This window comes from Paroedura picta, chromosome 4 (genome assembly GCF_049243985.1).
Source record: "Paroedura picta isolate Pp20150507F chromosome 4, Ppicta_v3.0, whole genome shotgun sequence".
NCBI classification, from domain to species: domain Eukaryota; kingdom Metazoa; phylum Chordata; class Lepidosauria; order Squamata; family Gekkonidae; genus Paroedura; species Paroedura picta.
In genome coordinates, this window is record NC_135372.1 from 7,960,661 (window position 1) to 7,978,002 (window position 17,342).

Sequence of the window (17,342 nt, forward strand, 5' to 3'; positions counted from 1 at the left end):
CCGGACGGCACAGCCGAGGACCGGCCAAGTAGCCAATGGGGAGCCGTACTGTGTGCGGCTCCCTATTGACCACTTGGCTCTGGAATGACACTCGGAGGGGCCAGTCAGGAGCCGCAAAGTGGCTCCTGATTGGCCCCTCTGAGTTTTTATCATGGAATCAGCCCGCCTCTTTCTCCTCCCCTTTAGCCCTCATGGCTTTATTTATACTGCTCCGCAGGATAGAAGAACATGAAATGTTTAAAGATATGAAATGTTTAAAGATATGAATGAAATGTTTAAAGATAGAAGAACATGAAATGTTTTGTGTTCCTAGCAACGCAGAAATGAAAGCTGTTTGATGGGGCATCCCAGCCAATATCCTTGGAGCTTTTCTAGATATGCTGGCTTAAGAATATGTCGAGCCGTTTCCAGCTGTGGCTCATTGGCTCCCATCGTTCCCAAACCTTCCTTCTCCTCTCTTTAGCCAAACGTTCCAATGGGGGTTCTTTCCAGTCCGCAGATGACCTTGTTATTTTATTCATCGAAAGCAAAATGCATAGTAAATTAACCTCTGCAGAGAAGCAAGCAAAAGCAGAATGGAGGAACATGACCATTGTGATCCCATGAATATCCAGAGGAAAAGGGGCAAATCCCTCACTCCTGTACAGATCTGCCTAACGTCCATGTTGTGAATTCGCTGGTTTCCATGTTCATTCTTTTCAGTTTCTTTGTTCCCCAAAACTCTGTCAAAGAGTGCATGCTGTTTACATGGATAAGGTCCTCCGCTCTATCCATGGCACTTCCAGTTAAAGGCTAGCGGTGCTGGATACAGCTGGTCCCTTCCCAGGGGCTTTGATGTCATAATATAGCCCTGGCCTTCATTAGTCGGCGGTCCCACTCGATACAAGGAAGCTTCCTGTGTTCTGAAAAACAGGTTTTAAAATCGTCTCTGCAACCGTCTCGATTCAGTGCATGATCTTTCCAAACACCTTGATTATGGATGCCCTTTGGAGTCGCAAACATCAGAATGTTTCTGTGACAAAAAGCAGAGAGTCCTGGAGATTATTTTTAATTCTTCTGTGGCTACTGCAGTGGTTTGCGTCAAGCTGTAGTGGAAGACATACCCCTGCTGGCTTTTCACCTACAGCTCCCTGGGTCAGAGGCTGAGACAAATAAGCCAGCCAGCTGTGCATTCCCAGCTCTACAGCGGTGGAAAGGACAGGAAGCCCTCTCTGGTGACCGAGAAAGTCTTTTCTGGAGGACTCAACATGGGCTGTCTCACGCCGGGACTGCCCCCTTGTGGAACTGATCCAAGGCCCAAATTTAATCGCCAAGGTGGCCAGGTGACTTCTTAGTGGCACAGGTTGTTTTGAAGGGAGTAAAAGCTGGTTTGTGGGTTTTTTGCTTTGCGTTGGCATGAATGGCATTTGTGCCTGCCGAGCTGACTCTCTGCCCTTTGGGGGCATGAATCATTTCCTCCTTCGCTCCATACACCAAAGGAGAATGGGGTGGGGGTCTCTTACAAACCCCTAGGTTTTTCAGCTTGGGGTGGTGGCGGGGAAGGTATAAATCGAGATGATTGTCCAGTCTAATGAAAACAACAGAAGCCACGTGAATCTCCTCTCCTGAGTACCTTCACATCCTTATTGTTGTATGAAAGGAAGAGTTGGAAAGTTTCTGGAACATGTGCCCAAGATCCTTTCTCTTCCTTATGCACTGCAGACGGTAATGACTGGGGAAGGCACTGGCAAACCACTCCGTATTGAGTCTGCCATGAAAACGCTGGAGGGCGTCACCTCAAGGGTCAGACATGACCCGGTGCTTGCACAGGGGATACCTTTACCTTTATGCACTGCAGACACCTTCCTTAAAGAAACAGCCATGGCCAAGAAGTTTGTTTTCAGTCATGAGGCTGCAGCGTGAGCTGAGTTGATAAGATGGCCCAAGGAAGCTTATTTGGAAAGAAGACAAAAGCCAACAGATGCTTCCGATGGGTCGAAGAGACAGGGCGAATACGGTACGGTTTCCACTCCACTCAATGCATAGGGCAACAGTCTCCATTATAATGCCATGCGTAAGAACATTTGCAAGCCCAAGTTCATGGTGCTGGCCTGCAGCAAATAAAGGAAGAGCTTTGCATTAAAAAAAGAGAGAGCTCCGCTTCCTTTTCTTAGTTCTGGGCTAGGTGCTGTAATATACTGAAGCGTATATGCCTCTGCACCACAAAATCTCAGAAGAGTTTCATGGAAAGTGCTGTTTATCTCTCTGTTTCGCAACGGAATGTCTTCAAACCTCTTTCTTGTTCTTTCCTTTGCAGACTCTTTCTTGTTCTTCCCTTTGGCATGTCTTTGAGATGGGGGAGGCAGGCTTTCCTGGATCGTCTTGAGAATGAGATAGTGGTGAACTCTTAACATCGGGAAGGTCATTTTTACAGTGGAGGATAAACCATGCCGAGCCCACCTTTAGACCCTGTCCCTTTATTCATGACATGCTGGAAAGGAGAGAGGGAGAGAGAAATATTTATCACTTGAAGGCTGCAGACCTGTAATTTAACAAAAGGATTAAAGTCATAGGCATTGTTGCAGGTAAAGATTCCAGCAACCTTGTGAGAGGACCCAAAGTATTTATGATTGCCGTCTTGCAAATGTGGACAGGGGAGGTACACAACAGAGCTTAACAATAGAGTCTCTGATTTATAAATAGAGCAGATTTTCACAACTTTTTTTTACAGTTGAGAAAGCCCTGAAACATTCTTCAGGCTTCAAAAAACCACAGAAGTTGTGCAATCATGAAGAATACAGCTGGGAAGCATAGTTGTGGACACGCCCACCTGGGGCCCCTCCTCTTCCTGCCCCTCCAGGCCCAGCATTGGCCATTTTGGGAAGTCGGGGCAGGTTGACATGACCATATATGGTCATACCTGATAAATGTTATACATACATACATACATACATACATACATACATACATACATACATACATACATACATACATACATACATAATTAACTCTCACCCATTCGGGAAACCCTTCCAGGGACATTAAGAAAACCCCAGGGTTTCATAAAACCCTGGATGAAAATGCCTGACATGGAGGTTTAATTCCTAGCTAAAAGGATCTTGGCTAACATTAGCTAGGAGAAACCTTCCCTTTGTTGAGATGGCTTTCCCCAGTTCATTTGTTACCAGCATTTGATTAAATCCAAGAGAGGTATCCCATGTCATTTGCCTCAAACTGGCATTCATCCTAGTTTAGACAAAGGCATATGAGGAACTGGTCATTTACACATTTGGAATGGAAAACAAGGTTGCACTTACCTGTAACTGCTGTTCATCAACTGGTCTTCTGTGCCGTCACACATGGGTCTGCGTCTTCCACAGGCCTGCCACAGAGGAAGAGCTAGCAAGCTATATAACTATTTCTAGAAACTGCCTAACCTGAAGGAAGTTCGCCGGGCCTAGTCCAGAGCCAGGGCCTTTTTGGTCCTGGCCCCAAATGAGTGAACTGAGCTACCCGCAGAGCGGAGGGCCCTGACGGGGGTTCCACAGTTCCACGGGGTCTGCAGAAGGGAGCTCTTCTGGTTGAGGTCTTTGGTTGAGGGCAGGTAAGATCAAGACTGCTAAGGTTTAAAATCCACTGAGCAACTCCTGAGGAACAGTGTGCAGGAAAGAGACAAAGTAGGAACAGAGAATTGTGTGCCAGACTGAAGCACCAGGATCAGAAGAGAGCTGCCTGTATGTGTGTGTGTGTGTGTTTTGGTTTTTGGCTTTTTGCAATTTTTTTTGTTCCTGTGAGGAAGAGGAAAATCATCCCTCTTAGATTACAAAGTCTGCTGTATGTTGCTGTGAGAGGGAGGGAGAGAAGACTCTCCGGATAGCTGCTGATCCAGGGGGGATTTCGCCCTTCTGGTTGGCAGGGAGCCAAGCGGGGGGACTTCAAAGCGAGCCAGGACTGAAAATGGCTGGAGAAGAGCGGTCTCCAGACTCTGTGGCAAATACAGCAGATAACAAAAATGCTCTGAGAGATCCAGAGAAGCATCCATCCATCCATCCATCCATCCATCCATCCATCCATCCATCCATCCATCCATCCATCTATCAATCAATCCATCCATCCATCCATCCATCCATCCATCCATCCATCCATCCATCCAACCACCCTTCCATCCATCCATCCATCCATCCATCCATCCATCCATCCATCCATCCATCCATCCATCTATCTATCAATCAATCCATCCATCCATCCATCCATCCATCCATCCATCCATCCATCCAACCACCCTTCCATCCATCCATCCATCCATCCATCCATCCATCCATCCATCCATCCATCCATCCATCCATCCATCCATCCATCCATCCATCCATCCATCAATCAATCCATCCATCCATCCATCCATCCATCCATCCATCCATCCAACCACCCTTCCATCCATCCATCCATCCATCCATCCATCCATCCATCCATCCATCCATCCATCCATCCATCCATCCATCCATCCATCCATCCATCCATCCATCCATCTATCTATCTATCTATCTATCTATCTATCTATCTATCTATCTATCTATCTATCTATCTATCTATCTATCTATCTATCTATCGTTTAGACCAGGGGTAGTCAACCTGTGGTCCTCCAGATGTCCATGGACTACAATTCCCATGAGCCCCTGCCAGTGTTTGCTGGCAGGGGCTCATGGGAATTGTAGTCCATGGACATCTGGAGGACCACAGGTTGACTACCCCTGGTTTAGACTTATTGCCCGCCACTTCTGTAACTGGCGAGTTACAAATGTCCGTGTTAAAAGCCCCATTATCACCCTATTAAAGCAATTCCAGACATCCATCCATATACAATAACGGACTCCTAAAAACTTCTTTAAAATCATGGTGGTCTGCAACCCACTAAACCCCCAGAAATCTAGTACAGGAGCGGGAGGAGGGAGCGCAGATCACATAGAAGGTCCTTATGCTCTTAACACTGGTCTACTCAGAATAAACTGAGGCATCCTCTCTAAAGGTAAAGGTAAAGGTAAAGGTAAAGGTAAAGGTAAAGGTAACGGTAACGGTAACGGTAACGGTAAAGGTATCCCCTGTGCAAGCACCAAGTCATGTCTGACCCTTGGGGTGACGCCCTCCAGCGTTTTCATGGCAGACTCAATATGGGGTGGTTTGCCAGTGCCTTCCCCAGTCATTACCGTTTACCCCCCAGCAAGCTGGGTACTCATTTTACCGACCTCGGAAGGATGGAAGGCTGAGCCGGCTGCTGGGATTGAACCCCCAGCCTCATGGGCAGAGCTTTCAGATGGTTGCCTTACCACTCTGCGCCACAAGAGGCTCATTGGCATCCTCTCTACTGGGCAGCAAAAGAGAACTGAGGAGAGTGTGCTAACGGTGAGTACACCTGGGAGCGTCTAGGAACTGATATAGCTTGCCAGCTCTTTCTCGGTGGCCGGCCTGCGGAAGATACAGACCCATGGGTGGCTGCACAGAATCCACGAAGATGACCAAGGGTTCTACTCCCCACCCTACCCCTGCCCCTGAAATTTGGTCACTCTTAACAAATGCTAAATGGATTCAGAGAGAGAGCAAACCAGACCTTGTTTCCTGATCCTCCGCTGGCAGCACAGGCCTGCTTGGGAACACAGACACAATAGTAAATAACTTTTGCGACATGCATTGGTGTGTTCGTTCTGTAAAGGTAAAGGTAAAGGTATCCCCTGTGCAAGCACCGGGTCATGTCTGACCCTTGGGGTGACGCCCTCTAGCGTTTTCATGGCAGACTCAATACGGGGTGGTTTGCCAGTGCCTTCCCCAGTCATGACCGTTTACCCCCCAGCAAGCTGGGTACTCATTTTACCGACCTCGGAAGGATGGAAGGCGGAGTCAACCTTGAGCCGGCTGCTGGGATCGAACTCCCAGCCTCATGGGCAGAGCTTTCAGACTGCTGCCTTACCACTCTGCGCCACAAGAGGCTCTTTTCGTTCTGTACAAGTACGGAAAGGATCCATGTAGTCGTCAGTAAAGATCTGAAGGATCTCTACTGGGGCTAGCCACTAGCAGGGGCTCCCAGCCCCATGGGTGCCACTGAGTTTGCTGAGGCCTTTTCTGGATCCCACCACATGTTTGTAGGAAGTGGATGGGGCCAAGTAAGCTTTGCCCAGCAAAGCTGCAATCAGAGATCTGACTGGCTGTGCAGATGTTTTAAAACAGGGGTAGTCAAACTGCGGCCCTCCAGATGTCCATGGACTACAATTCCCAGGAGCCCCTGGGAATCGTAGTCCATGGACATCTGGAGGGCCGCAGTTTGACTACCCCTGTTTTAAAACATTGTTTTGGCAGCAGCTGCTGCCACACCACAAGGATCAGATCGGCGTTACTGAACAAGCCATGATAATAATTTTGTGGCTGGCTCTGACTCTCATGTTGCTGCAACCGCCATGCCGGGTCAGCATTGCAAATGAGCCCGCAGGCTCAAAAAAGTTTGGGACTCCCAACACAAGGGGCATGAGTGCACAAATGAATTGTTAGGGAAATATATAAGTGGTTTATATAAGAAGAGTTGGTTTTCATATCCCACTTTTCACGACCCGAAGGAGACTCAAAGTGGATTACAAACGCCTTTCTCCTCCTCTCCCCACAACGGACACCCAGTGAGGTAGGTGGGGCTGAGAGAGTCCGGAGAATGCTGAATGGCCCAAGGTCACCCAGCTGAATCAAATCAGTAGGGAATCAAACCCAGTTCTCCAGATCAGAAGCTGCCACTCTTAGGGGTAGTCAACCTGTGGTCCTCCAGATGTCCATGGACTACAATTCCCATGAGCCCCTGCCAAGATTTTCTGGCAGGGGCTCATGGGAATTGTAGTCCATGAACATCTGGAGGGCCACAGTTTGCCCACCTCTGCGTGACTACACCATAAAGTGGCTGAACTCATAGTATTAAGTAACCCATGATCTACTTGTCATGTTTAATAATCTTTGTTTAATTAAGCTTTTATCAACTATATATGATCAAAACCCCTTGAATATTCTTCAAATAATCCTATTTTAGCCAGTAAAGACGGTTGGTAATCTCCATGATTGTATGTTAGTACAGTTTCTATGGATTTAGAAGAAGAGCTGTTTTTTTATACCCCACTTTCCCTACCCAAAGGAGTCCCAAAGCGGCTTACAAACACCTTTCCCTGCCTCTTCCCACAAAAGACTTCCTGTGAAGTAGGTGGGACTGAGAGAGCTCCGAGAGACCTGCTCTGTGGGAATAGCCCTAAGACAACTGTGACTAACTCAAGGTCACCCAACTGGCTATATGTGGAAGAGCAGGGAACCAAAACCAGTTCTCCAGATTACAGGCCATCACTCTTAACTACTACACTACACTATACTTTAAAAAAAAAGTTAATTTGCACTATTATTTTATTGATCAGTTTATGTCAGTGGTTCTTAACATGGGGGTTGTGACCCCTTTGGGGGATCGATCAACCGTTTTCCCAGGAGTCGCCGAGGCCACTGCCGCGCCACCACCTTCCTAATGGCATGAGGGTTGTGTGCTCCAGCGCGCTCTGGCTACTCTGGTGATCAAATGGGCAAATGAGAACAAGATGCAATTTAATAAAGATAAGTGTAAAGTTCTGCATCTGGGTCAGAAAAATGAAAAGCATGCCTACTGGATGGGGGATACGCCTCTAGGTAACACTGTGTGTGAACGAGACCTTGGGGTACTTGTGGATTGTAAACTAAACATGAGCAGGCAGTGTGATGCAGCGGTAAAAAAGGCAAATGCCATTTTGGGCTGCATCAACAGGGGCATCACATCAAAATCACAAGATGTCATAGTCCCATTGTATACGGCACTAGTCAGACCACACCTGGAGTACTGTGTGCAGTTCTGGAGGCCTCACTTCAAGAAGGACGTAGATAAAATTGAAAGGGTACAGAGAAGAGCGACGAAGATGATCTGGGGCCAAGGGACCAAGCCCTATGAAGATAGGTTGAGGGACTTGGGAATGTTCAGCCTGGAGAAAAGGAGGTTGAGAGGGGACATGATAGCCCTCTTTAAGTATTTGAAAGGTTGTCACTTGGAGGAGGGCAGGATGCTGTTTCTGCTGGCTGCAGAGGAGAGGACACGCAGTAATGGGTTTAAACTTCAAGTACAACGATATAGGCTAGATATCAGGAAAAAGTTTTTCACAGTCAGAGTAGTTCAGCAGAGGAATAGGCTGCCTAAGGAGGTGGTGAGCGCCCCCTCACTGGCAGTCTTCAAGCAAAGGTTGGATACACACTTTTCTTGGATGCTTTAGGATGCTTAGGGCTGATCCTGCGTTGAGCAGGGGGTTGGACTAGATGGCCTGTATGGCCCCTTCCAACTCTATGATTCTATGATTCTATGAAGCGCTAGGCAGCCAGCACCATGGAATGGGGGGGGGGGGAATGGCACCAGTAGTGTGCCAGCCTGCACCCGCAGGCAGGCACAGGGTTCTTCACCTGTGTGCGAAGGCCGGCTGGCACACCGGTGCCTACCCTCCCTTCCGGGCCACAGTGCTGGCCACCTTGGGCTTCCATGACCCCCAGCACGCCGGAGTGCGCAATCCTATGACCCCCTTTGGGTCACTGCCACCACCATGACATGGCTGTGGCGCGGCAATGGCCTCACCGGCCCAAAGGGGGTCGCGCCGTCAGATAGGTTGAGAACCACTTGTCTATGTGATAGTTTGCATTGACATTGTAATTTCATATTAATATTATTGAACTTTCCTTATTTTTGTGTTGATTGCTATGGCTGTGCTGAAGCAATAATGTTATCTGATCTGAACCTCTGTTCAAGGGATAATCTACAGGGCAGGGGTAGTCAAACTGCGGCCCTCCAGATGTCCATGGACTACAATTCCCATGAGACCCCTGCCAGCATTCGCTGGCAGGGGGCTCATGGGAATTGTAGTCCATGGACATCTGGAGGGCCGCAGTTTGACTACCCCTGCTACAGGGCTTTGGAGGCATCTGGCCAAAACGGTACATTTTTCTAGGCAATGGCAAGGAAATGACTGAAGTTTTCAGTCTGGGGTCCAAGAGAGACTGGTATTCTCAGAGATCAAAAACATGCCCAGAATGCACAGCTGGGGCCAGAGATACACAGTTCTCAGCAGAGAGGATTCCATGACCTACAACTTTTAAGCAACACGTAACCATTCATGAAGAGCCTTGTTGGATTCAGACTAGAAGGTCATCCGGTCCAGCATCCTGTTTCCCATATTGGCCAGCTACAGAAGCCCCTTGGGAGATTCACCAGCAGGACCCGGAGGCCAAAGCACCTCCTCTGGTAGCTCCTCGGTAACATATTCAGAGGTAAATTGCCTCTGAACATGGGGGTTCCATTTAGCCACCACACCTTATAACTGTGGGTGGTCTTGTCCTCCATGATACGAGGCCCAATTTGCTGCCGTGACTACTTATCACAAAATATCAATTATTTCAAGGTTAGGGAAACAGACTAAGGTCGACTCTGTTGGACTGGTATTCTTGGAGAACAAAATTAAGTGCTTACCTCTCTCTCTCAGCCATGTCCTGTTTCTCTTCTGCCCTGCAAAGATAAACTGCAATTTCAAATTTACTGCTTCCCCAAATGGGTACATGGTAAAGAACAATAATACCCCCCCCCCAAAAAAAAAAATTGTGGGAAGGACACAGGGTTTTCCCAGTCGTATTAAGGGACTCCCCACCTTTCTTTTCTGGCTCTGTTTCTCTCTTCCTCAAACCTAAAGCAAAGAAAAAGAATTACTTTAACCATTCAATCCCACAATTGCACATAGAATCATAGAGTTGGAAGGGACCTCCTGGTTCATCTAGTCCAACCCCCTGTACTATGCAAGACACTCCCAACCCTCTTGCTCATCCACTGTCACCTGCCACCCCCTTGAACCTTCACAGAATCAGCCTCTCTGTCAGATGGCTCTTCAGCCTCTGTTAAAAAATTTCCAAAGGCTTCCTCATTCCCTTTTGACTAGACTGCCCCGTACCTGTGAGCCAAAGGCCACATATATATTATTTAAATCCTGCCAAGAAGAATTGATCCTATTGAAGGACTTCATGAGCAAACAAAAAACAACCACTGATGAAAACTTACTTGAAAACGGTTATAATCTAGAGGCCGTTTTGGTTGTTCAAATAAAAAGAAGAGATTAGACCCGTTTAGTTGCATTCATTGTGAAACTGTTTATTGTGGCCTAGGATAGGTTCTTTTTTCTGTTGTTGTACTCATTTTGAACCGTCCTTTTTTTCGTGGTGCTTCTGAACATACAGCAGGTTTAAGAACACCCTTGTTGAATCAGAAGGTGAAGGGGGAGAGGAATAGGTGAACGGGGTTCACAAGCCAGCTTCAAATGCGCTGCCTCATGCAAAAGAGGTCCAGATCCCCCCTGCAGAAACTCTTTGTGTGCTTTTGCAGGCAAGTGCCCTGAGCATTTGCTGGAGGAAAGCAGAAATAAGGTAACATCCCTGCAACGGCAGAATTTATATTTACTGTGTTTGATCGTTTTAATAATGCAGAAGCAGTGCATCTGTTAAGTGATGGATTGAGGACAGCTTCCATTATCAGAGGTAGCTAAGTTGTGGCTCTCCAGATGCCCATGGACTACAGTGACCATGAGCCCCTGCTGGCAGGGGCTCATGGTCATTGTAGTCCATGGACATCTGGAAAGCCACAGCTTGGCCACACCTGCATTAGTTAATAGGTTGCTGGCCCATTTATAACATGACTGCACCACTGGTCAGGCCCTGCAAATGAATATGGTCTGAAGGCAGTGTTTTTCAAACACCTCTGAAGTCTGCAAGCACTGAGCTGAGGACGCCATACGGTCAGCTCCAGACAAATACCCCAACTGGCAAGGGACTCCCTGGTAGCACTTTGTTTCTATTTGCATTGGAGAATCATAGAATCCTAGAGTTGGAAGGAACATCCTGGGTCATCTAGTCCAGCCCCCTGCACTATGCAGGACACTCACAACCCTCTCACTCATCCACTGTCACCTGCCACCCCCTTGAATCTCCATAGAATCAGCCTCTCCATCAGATGGCTCTCCAGCCTCTGTTTAAACCTTTCCAAAGATGGAGAAACCACCACCTCCCAAGGAAGCCTGTTCCACTGAGAAACCGTTCTGACTGTCAGGAACTTCTTCCGGATGTTTAGACAGAATTTCTTTTGAATTAGAATAATAGAATAGAATAATAGAATACAATAGAATAGAGTTGGAAGGTACCTCCTGGATCATCTAGTCCAACCCCCTGCACTGTGCAGGACACTCCCATCCCAATCGCTCATCCACTGTCACCGGCCACCCCCTTGAGCCTTCCCAGAATCAGCCCCTCTGTCAGACGGCTACCTGATGGAGAGACTGATTCTGTTTGTTGGCTGGACTCAGCGATTTCTAAAATGTCTTTTAAATTAATGTGGTTCCTCTTGACTTTTTAAAACTACATGACCCTTTTCCTTTCCCCACAGCGAAACGAAGCCTATCTTTATTCCTACAATGAAGCAGTCCATGGGGAGAGATGATTGGGGGGTGGGGGGAAGGGGACAAAGAGGAGAAAGAAATGGGCTAAGGAATGCCGTGAAACGGTCAGAAACCTGAATTTGCAGTGCTTACTGTAGGATGCAAACTGGGATCTGGACATGCTCCATTGGGATAAGTTGTTCTAATTCTTCCAGCGTGTGAACGTACTGGATCTTACTGATGAACTTCACACTAGGGAGACGGACAGAGAGAATCCACACAGTTAAATTGACGATCGTTGATTTTTGCTTTTAAACTCCCTCTAGGATCGTGAGACTGACCTTCAGAGGATGGTATGATTAATTCTGACTCATTATTCTTAATGTTTATTTTTAAATGAAAGATAAAAATTCAGACAAAAATAAAAGGAAAAAAAATTAAACCATACCCATGACATTTCCAAGTTTCTTGACAACAAAGAGGTGTACAATTATCACCTTGATACTTGATCTAAGATGATACTTACTCTGAAACTGGAAAAAAAATTAAAATATATTTCTTTCCCATTATCTAAAACTCCTTAATCCTCAACTCCACAAATCTAATTATTTTTCTTAATCCTCAAAATCACAAGTCCTCAGTTCATTTCAATAGCGCAACGAATTCTGACCCACTTGGAAAAAAATGTGTGCTGGAGATTAAACTGTTTTTGTGGAGACTGACAGCCAAGCTGGATGTTACAGTTCCCGTAAAACGGAACTCTGCCATTAAAAATGCCGTGAGGGCACAATGCATGGGGACAAGGCATTGTGTCTCCCCCCTGTGTGGAAACAGTCCCCATGGCTCTGTCAGCCCTTGAAAAGGAGCCGGGTGGAAACCACTCATCTTGCAGCCTGATTGCATTGCGAGACATTTTTAAGTGCCTGAATTTGTGTTCACGGCTTGGACCCGTGGATCAGGAGTTTGGGAGGATTGGAGGGCCCCATAGCACCAGAACCAGTGTAAGGAATTGTTCTAATTCTAGGGCCCTACAATTAAGAGCCTCTTGTGGCGCAGAGTGGTAAGGCAGCCGCCTGAAAGCTTTGCTCATGAGGTTGGGAGTTCGATCCCAGCAGCCGGCTCAAGGTTGACTCAGCCTTCCATCCTTCCAAGGTTGGTAAAATGAGTACCCAGCTTGCTGCTGGGGGGGTACACGGTAACGACTGGGGAAGGCACTGGCAAACCACCCCGTATTGAGTCTGCCATGAAAACGCTAGAGGGCGTCACCCCAAGGGTCAGACATGACTCGGTGCTTGCACAGGGGATACCTTTACCTTTACCTTAGAACAGGGGTAGTCAAACTGCGGCCCTCCAGATGTCCATGAACTACAATTCCCAGGAGCCCCTGCCAGCGAATGCTGGCAGGGGGCTCCTGGGAATTGTAGTCCATGGACATCTGGAGGGCCGCAGTTTGACTACCCCTGCCCTAGAAGAGTACAATTGCGGTGGGAAGAGCCAGATTGGGGGCAAACACCTCCACAACGGAAAGGGGTGTCACTCCAAGTGTCCTTAAAGAGGGAAAGGGGGGGGGGCGAAAGGATATGACCCTGTTCCATGTGGGGGAGGCACTGTGTGGGGGTCCTGGAAGCGTGGGGCCCATTGAACCTACAATGTGCTACATGGATAAGCTGGTCCTGTGGCGGATGGTGTAATGTGCAGTTGAAATGTACAGTTGTGCTGGGAAACGGGCCCTCCCTGAGCTTTTGTCCTTTACCTGATAAACGGCCTTGAAATCGCCAGCACGGTCCGAATGAACCAAGAGGGGTGAACGATTATCAGGGCTTTCAGGTTCTTCCGTAATCTGCACACACAAAAATGAGGGTGAGGCAGAGTTAGAGCAAGCAGGTTGGGGAAACAAAGTTGCCGGTAGCCTTAGGTTTCATGGGTTTCCTGCCTCTGGGTTTTATTTCTGTGTTTAGTTAGGATATTCCTATTCTGCTTCTTCCGAACCCTGCTTGGGACCGTTTGCAATTAAAACAACACAACAACCATAAAACAAGTCACTAACAACAAGCCAGAAGCTGGTTAGATAACTAAATGTGGCTTAAAAGATGTGTTTTGGCCTGGTGCCTAATAGCTTAGATCAGAAAGAGATGTGCTTTGTCCTAGGGCAGGGATAGTCAAACTGCGGCCCTCCAGATGTCCATGGACTACAATTCCCAGGAGCCCCTGCCAGCATTCGCTAAAAAGAAATAGGAAGGGCCTAAAAAGAAATAGGAAGTAGGTGAAGGGATCCAGGGGGGTATGTGCCCTACTTTTTACTACCTGAAGAAATCTCAAATAGGGTTGTGCACAGCAGTCCCAATCTGGACTGCTTCAGCCGAGGCTGCCCCAGACTGCTTGACCTCAGCTGTTGCGGACGAGGCACTTTGGCTGAGGTGACAAAGTAGAAAAGCGGCGTGCCGGCTAGGTGTGCCCTGCTCCAGTGCACCGTGGCAGGGCAGGGCGAGGTGAGATATCTGCACCAGGGAAGTGCATCGGTAGCGCACTGCGCCAGCGCATTGGGGCAGGGCGGGACAGCTGCAATGGGGCAGCTGGGTCTGCTGCAGGTAAGTCCTGCCATGACCACCGCTCCAAAGCAGGCTGTTCCAGCTCCAGCTTTCCCAGTGGGCGGTGGGGGGTGGCTTGGACTGCCCTGAACCGATCTGTCGCTGGATCGGGCCTGATCCAACGCAGAAGCAGCTGCTTCTGGTTGGTATGCCCAACCCTAGTCTTAGAGAAGTTTACAATCAATTGCCTTTCCTTCCTCTTCCCAAAGCAGACACCCTGAAAGGTAGGTGGGGCTGAGAGAGCTCCGAGGGAACTTGGACTGGCCCAAGGTCACCCAGCTGGCTGCATGCGGAGGAGAAGTGAGAATTCAAACCCAGTTCCCCTGACTAGAGGCTGCTGCTCTTAACCACTATACCAAGAAGAAGAAGAAAAAGAAGAAGAGTTGGTTCTTATATGCCGCTTTTCTCTACCTGAAGGAGGCTCAAAGTGGCTTGCAGTCGCCTTCCCTTTCCTGTCCCCACAACAGACACCCTGTGAGGTGGGTGAGGCTGAGAGAGCCCTGATATCACTGCTCGGTCAGAACAGCTCTATCAGTGCCGTGGCGAGCCCAAGGTCACCCACCTGGCTGCATGTGGGGAAGCGCAGAATTGAACCTGGCATTCCAGATTAGAAGTCTGCACTCCTAACCACTACACCAAACTGGCTGTCAAGGGAGAAGGAGATCTAGGGGTGAGGTACAACTTCTATCTCTCAATACCACTTGCCTCATCTTTAAAGGGGAGCTCCGATTTCTGGGAGCTCCCCTATGTGGTGACATCGCCTGGAAGTGACACTGACAAATCAGAGACATTGGGGGGATGTGGGGGGGGGGACAACAACAACAACACACATTCTTGCTTTTGAGCAAAATGCTATGGTAGAATTTGCTTCAAACCATAGAGTTTTACCCCCAAACCAGAGCCCCCCCCCATGTGCAAACATAACTTCTGGGTGATATCAGCATGTTGCAACTTTCTTCTGCATTTGGGTAGGGTTTTTGGGGGGGCAGGGGAATTGGGGGGAGCCAGGTGCGTCCCGGAAGTGAGGGACCTCCAACTGGATCAGGACACCAACTGGACCAGGATGGGGGCAGGGACTGAAGGGGGAATATTAACTGATGTGCTGGATCGTACCGTAGGAGATGGCCTGTAATGACCTGAGCCCAAGGTGGTTAGGGACTAAAGCAGCCTTTCCCAACTTATTTAACATTGAGAAACCCCTGAAACATCAGGCTCCGAGAAACCCCAGAAGTGGCGTAATTGTGCAGAATGTGGTTGTGAAGCAGAGCTGTGGACACACCTACCTGGGTCCCCTCCCCTTCCTACTCCCTCCAGGCCCTGCATTGGCCATTTTGGGACGGGGTCAACATGACCATATATGATCGTATCCCCCAATAAATACATTAAAAATTAAAAAAAAACATATTACAATCAATTAACTCCCACCCATTTGGGAAACCCTTCCAGGGCTGTCAAGAAACCCCAGGGTTTCATGACGCTCTAGTTGAGAAAGCCTGGCCTAGAGGGAAGAACCATCTCTTTGAATGACAGGGCAATAGAATCCCTGTAACCAACCCCTGACAACAGCTTGGTGGTCAGCTTGAACTTTCCAGTCTGTCCTCAGAGTTATACCCAGGTCGAGAGGCCTTGTAGTAACCGAACCGGGATGCGAGCAGGGAGTGCTGCGGGAAGAGCAGGGTAGTCAAACTGCGGCCCTCCAGATGTTCATGGACTACAATTCCCATGAGTGAATGCTGGCAGGGGCTAAAGGAACTGTAGTCCATGGACTACATGCTTTAGAAGGAGCAACCAGGACTGGTGATTGGTCAGAGTTGACAAACGGTGCCATGAGACCGGCTGGAGACATGCACTTCCCCTCCCACTGTAGGCCAGGATCTAGTAAAGCCTCTCAGCTGTGAACCTGCTCCTTCGGGGGGGGGGGGTGCAGCCCCCTCCAGGACAGGCTGGCTCTGTAGTCCCTCAGCAGCTTCTCCACTGACCAACAGCACCGCAGTCTTGTCCGGACTGAGCTTGAGTGGAAGCGACAGGCGGGGCTCAGGAGTTACTGGGTTAACTGAACGCTCACCTCCTGTCAATCATCTGGTAGCATTTCTTCAGCCAGCCAATCCCAGGCATTCTTCGGCGAGGCGTAGCGCCGTTCAAGTACACGATCATGTAGTCCTCGGCCACCAGGAGCTCCAGGCTACTGATCACGTACCTTTGGGTTGAAAAGTCAGAAAGCAGATATTACGGTGAGGGATTTGACTGCAAAAAAGAAAACACTCTATCCTGGGTTGTGTGGCTGGGGACTGGTAGTTTTAGTCCCTGAAGTTTCGCCCGTAATTGTGGCTGGCCTCTTCAGAGGTAGGACATGGCAAGATGGGAATCCCTCTGTGCCAAAGTGTAGAAAGTGTGAAGAGTTGCTAGGCATTTTGTTTCCTTCTTGGGGTGCAGATGAGGGGTTATGCATCATATTCATGTCTTATCTGGAAGTCCCCCAGAGGGTGGGATAGAACTAGGAAGTGCTGTTCCTGTGCCTCTCTGGAGTTCATTAGAAAGTCCATTAATTAAGGGCTTGCCTGTCTTATCTGATGAACCCTTGGGAGGTTGTCATGCCCCCGGATTGCCTGGCATTCCGGTATTCCTAATGTCCTTTGAACCCAGCTTGCTGGTATTTCACATGCACTCTGAACCTGTGGCCATAAAACCTTCAGGCCTCTCCTGCCTTCTATATATTGCCCAAACCTCCCTTTGCATCCCCCTGAGGTTCCCAGTGGGGCACTCTTATCCCTTCCGTCCAAAACAGCCTTGTAGAATGTAGAGACGAAACAGAGTTGTTACAAAGTAGATCAAAGGTGCACCATCTGGCCTGGCCTGAGAATGTTGTTCATCCCTTGCTCTCCCACCATAATTCCTATGCCCCCCTCCCCTATGGTATGGGCCCTATAAATGTAACCGATGCGCCTATGTCCATTGTCTCTGCCAAGAAGTTTGCTCAATGCTTCTTGGCTGCTTTCAGTCTTTTGTATGGCCTACTCAAGAAAGCCTTTGGATTTCACCTGGGGATCTCGGATGGTTGGAGGACTTTTCTAGCTCTGCCCAGTTCATGACAGAGGTGTTTTTATTCTAGTGCTTTTTAGGGCTGGTCACCAGGTTTTGTTGAGTTTCAGACTCTCTTTTTTGCTGTTAAAACTGTAGGGGTGTTTGCAAATGTCGCTGGCTTCCCTGTATAATCTAAAACAGTAGCTGTTGGTGTTGTCCAGTAAACCCTAGCATTGGTCAGGCAGCACCTGGAGTCTTGTCTGCAGTT

The 17,342-nt window shown here is 48.4% G+C and overlaps 1 protein-coding gene across 3 annotated transcripts in view; it reads right to left on the bottom strand.

Annotated features, from left to right (window-relative positions):
• Window positions 1-236: 236 nt before the first annotated feature.
• The window catches only part of ATCAY (ATCAY kinesin light chain interacting caytaxin), a 45,745-nt gene continuing 28,639 nt past the window's right edge, over window positions 237-17,342 (bottom strand). For 2 of the 3 annotated variants that reach the window (XM_077331671.1, XM_077331673.1), the window contains 7 exons: window positions 16,119-16,250; window positions 13,219-13,305; window positions 11,619-11,717; window positions 9,696-9,731; window positions 9,521-9,556; window positions 5,582-5,617; window positions 237-2,470 (listed from right to left, as the gene is read on the bottom strand). In XM_077331671.1, coding sequence (XP_077187786.1) covers window positions 2,461-2,470; window positions 5,582-5,617; window positions 9,521-9,556; window positions 9,696-9,731; window positions 11,619-11,717; window positions 13,219-13,305; window positions 16,119-16,250 — 436 coding nt within the window. In that variant the 3' untranslated portion in view covers window positions 237-2,460. The remainder of the gene's footprint in view (window positions 2,471-5,581; window positions 5,618-9,520; window positions 9,557-9,695; window positions 9,732-11,618; window positions 11,718-13,218; window positions 13,306-16,118; window positions 16,251-17,342) is intronic. The other variant, XM_077331672.1, reaches the window with a different exon arrangement.